At 34.0% G+C, this 3,137-nt stretch overlaps 1 protein-coding gene across 1 annotated transcript; it reads left to right on the top strand.

Moving 5' to 3' along the window:
• The first annotated feature begins 236 nt into the window (after window positions 1-236).
• On the top strand, window positions 237-1,757 carry LOC104894433 (uncharacterized). The gene is made up of 2 exons (XM_010680658.4): window positions 237-926; window positions 1,122-1,757. Exons 1-2 carry the CDS (start codon window positions 429-431, stop codon window positions 1,170-1,172), a joined length of 549 nt encoding a protein of 182 aa, XP_010678960.2. The 5' UTR covers window positions 237-428; the 3' UTR covers window positions 1,173-1,757.
• Window positions 1,758-3,137: the final 1,380 nt, after the last annotated feature.

Below are 3,137 nucleotides of genomic sequence, written 5' to 3'. Positions count from 1 at the left end.
CAGGTTCGAATTTCCCCTCTCATTCTTTGTACTTTATCCTGCCTTCATGACTCATATAAATTATGTTCTTTCGGATAAAACTGAACTGAACTGAACTGAATTTGGCTTATCGACACCACCACATGTCAAGAATTAGTAGGGTCTAGTAGACATACTGTAGAACTCATCGTAGAGGATTGGACAAATTATATATGGGTCCCACTTTCACCACCAATAATTGATCATTCTCCTAATCCTATCTGTACTCTTGCTGGCACCTCTTTCTCTCTCCTCTTTCTCTCTTCTTCTTCTCTGTTTTCTCCTTGTTTTTTTTTCCACCATTCTTTCATTCCCCTGTTTCTTCTCTCACTTTCTTAAACCCTACAAAAAATCAAATAAAACCCCTTTTTTTCTTACTGTATGATTCTCATATAGAAATTTCATACAAAATGTCTACGACGTTTTATATTATATGGTTTTTCATAACCATCATCATATTATCAACATCAACAAAAACAACAACAGGTTATAGAATGAATTCATTATTTGCAGAAAAACTATCAATATACCAAGTACTTGAATCCGAAGGTTTACCCATGGGTTTATTTCCAAAAGGTGTTACAAATTTTACCGTTGGAGAAGATGGTAGATTTGAAGTTTATTTAGATCAAGCTTGTGATGCTAAATTTGAGAGTGAATTACACTATGAAACGAGTGTTGCTGGGCAGTTAAGTTTCGGGCAGATCGGAAATTTATCTGGGATTTCAGCACAGGATCTGTTTTTATGGTTTCCGGTCAAAGGGATCCGGGTAGATATTCCTAGTTCTGGTGTTATTTATTTTGATGTTGGTGTTGTTCGTAAACAATTTTCTCTCTCCTTATTTGAAACTCCTAGAGATTGTGTTGCCGCTTCTCATCCCACCGCCATTCTTCATTTTCTTGCTAATGTATGATATTCCCTTCCTTTTTAAAACTCCGTCGTTCTGAAATAAATGAAACACTTCTCGATAAAATGAAACGAAACGTTTCTCGAGGAAAGAAAAAGTGTTTTCATTTATTTCAGAACGGAGGAAATATATATAGTTTTTATTGGTTGGTTGGTATAATGGTATGTTATTGACTGTATTTTTATGTTTGTGCAGAAATTGAATGGAGTTCTGGATTGGTGGGTGAAAGGAGGAGAGGTTATGTAGATTAAAATGATGAAGTTTGAAGGAAGAAATTGAGATAGTTTTTTTTTTTTGTTATAAGAAAAAAAAAACTGAGTAAAGATGTTCTCAGTCATTGTACATTGTGTTGTTAGAAGGATGTCTGGGTTATAGGGTGTGTGTTTTACTTGTATGATCAAGTGTCCTTTGCTTGCAGTTTTTCTGTATAGGCAGCGTTGGCGAATTTGAACTAGTTCTTCTTGCACTTGTTTAAAACAGCAATTTTGGTCCTTGAAAGAATGTGGATTGTTGAGTAAATATTGGATGGAAGGATGAATCAATCAGGAAATGGAGATTGGAGATTGAAGACCTCGAAATCGAGCACGAAAGGCGTGTGATGTTGCTTATAGAACAACCATTGCAGGATGTAGGAGATGACAAAGTGCTTCTGCTCATCCTGCCAAAGATTGCTCTGTATGTCTACAATTTCTTAGCTCATTCAGCAGAATATCATTTGGGAGTCTCCTTATCATGTAGTGTCAATAGTAGTCCTTGAGAAAAATAAAAGATATACATCATTTTATAGTAATAATGATTTTATTCAAGTAAATCAAATAAGTATTTTAGTTATCCCAATTTCATTATTGTGTGCAATTCCTTCAATAACAGCAAGTTTCTTGTTGGTAAACTTTTGTTGCTATATCATCCTTCCTGTGTTTTTTCTGTGTTGGAAGAGTAAATTGCTGTGAATTTATCACAGGGGTGCCACATTCATACTTGTTGCAAACATTTTGTAAGTTTATACTCAATCGCAAGTGTTCTTTCAGATACTACATTTGCAATTTATATACTTTCATACAACATTTGAAATTAATATTATGAACTATGATAAACTTGGAATTCGTCCTGTTTCATCTAGTGCACCATTGTCTCTCTGGAGAAGTCAGATGTCTGAAACTGGTGGTAGTCTTGGCGAATGATGTGAGTTGTTCAATGAATGTTAAGTTTGTGCTAGAATCTAGATACTAGTTCTGGTAAAAATGCTTGCATACCCATAATAGCCAATTGCAAGGAGATATTTTTTGCATACTAATAATAATGCAAGTATGTCCTGTATTAGAACTGTATGGTTATAACATCTGACATTCATTTCATGATTAAGATGGTGTAGAAATTGTATGTTAGTAGGATAGTTGGCACGAAATTTCTCAACTGAACTTATCAAAAATCATCTTCTCTACTTGTTGATGATAAGCTTGAACATTTTTGTTGCTTTGTTTTCTTGACCCACTTGCTGATGAGGCAGTTCCTTCTCATATTTGGATTGACTTAAAAGAACTTTATTCTATCTACCTGTATTCTTCTGTATAGTATCTAGTGATATTACACGGTTTTATATTCCACAACATTCGACAGCTAGTTTATTAGATTTTTTTTAATGCATATCATCCACAGTTTTAGTTCAATGATTCAATGGTTGCCGTCCACGACCGCAACCACAACCACAACCACAACCACATGATTCGTGGTTGTAGTTACACTATTAAAGATAATCGTTGTAGAAATTTTCTCGTTTTATATTCACTCAATTGATATGGTAGTCTTGTGCTTGTAGCTTCTTCTATCTCTATTGTGGCATGTATTTGATTTACATTGAGATTTGGGGACAATAGAGCTCTTGTTGATGTTTTGTAGCATAACTTTGATATAGGATATGTTTTTCCCAATTTTTTTTCCAGTTCAGTTTAGTTCAACTCTGAACAATACTTTTACTCTCACATATTACTATTCATTTCATTTCAATTCAGTTCAATCCAATCCAATTCAATTCAGTTCAGTTTAGTTGTTTTATGCCGAATAGAACATGCCCATAGTCGTTAAATTTGTGTATTGGACTGTTCAATATTGACATTCTTATTATTACTAAGGGCATGTTCTCCCCAGTTTACTTTCAGTTCAATTCACTGTTTGGACAATATTTTTACTCACATATTACTATTCATTTCAGTT

This window comes from Beta vulgaris, chromosome 5 (genome assembly GCF_026745355.1).
Source record: "Beta vulgaris subsp. vulgaris cultivar EL10 chromosome 5, EL10.2, whole genome shotgun sequence".
NCBI lineage: Eukaryota > Viridiplantae > Streptophyta > Magnoliopsida > Caryophyllales > Amaranthaceae > Beta > Beta vulgaris.
This window is presented reverse-complemented; position numbering and strand designations above follow the sequence as displayed.

What these genes read in the sequence shown, in the direction of transcription:
- LOC104894433 (XM_010680658.4), top strand. Translation starts at nt 429, where the DNA reads ATGTCTACGACGTTTTATATTATATGGTTTTTCATAACCATCATCATA. An exon ending in TTCTTCATTTTCTTGCTAAT is followed by an intron (nt 927 to 1,121) that starts GTATGATATTCC and finishes ATGTTTGTGCAG; the next exon opens with AAATTGAATGGAGTTCTGGA.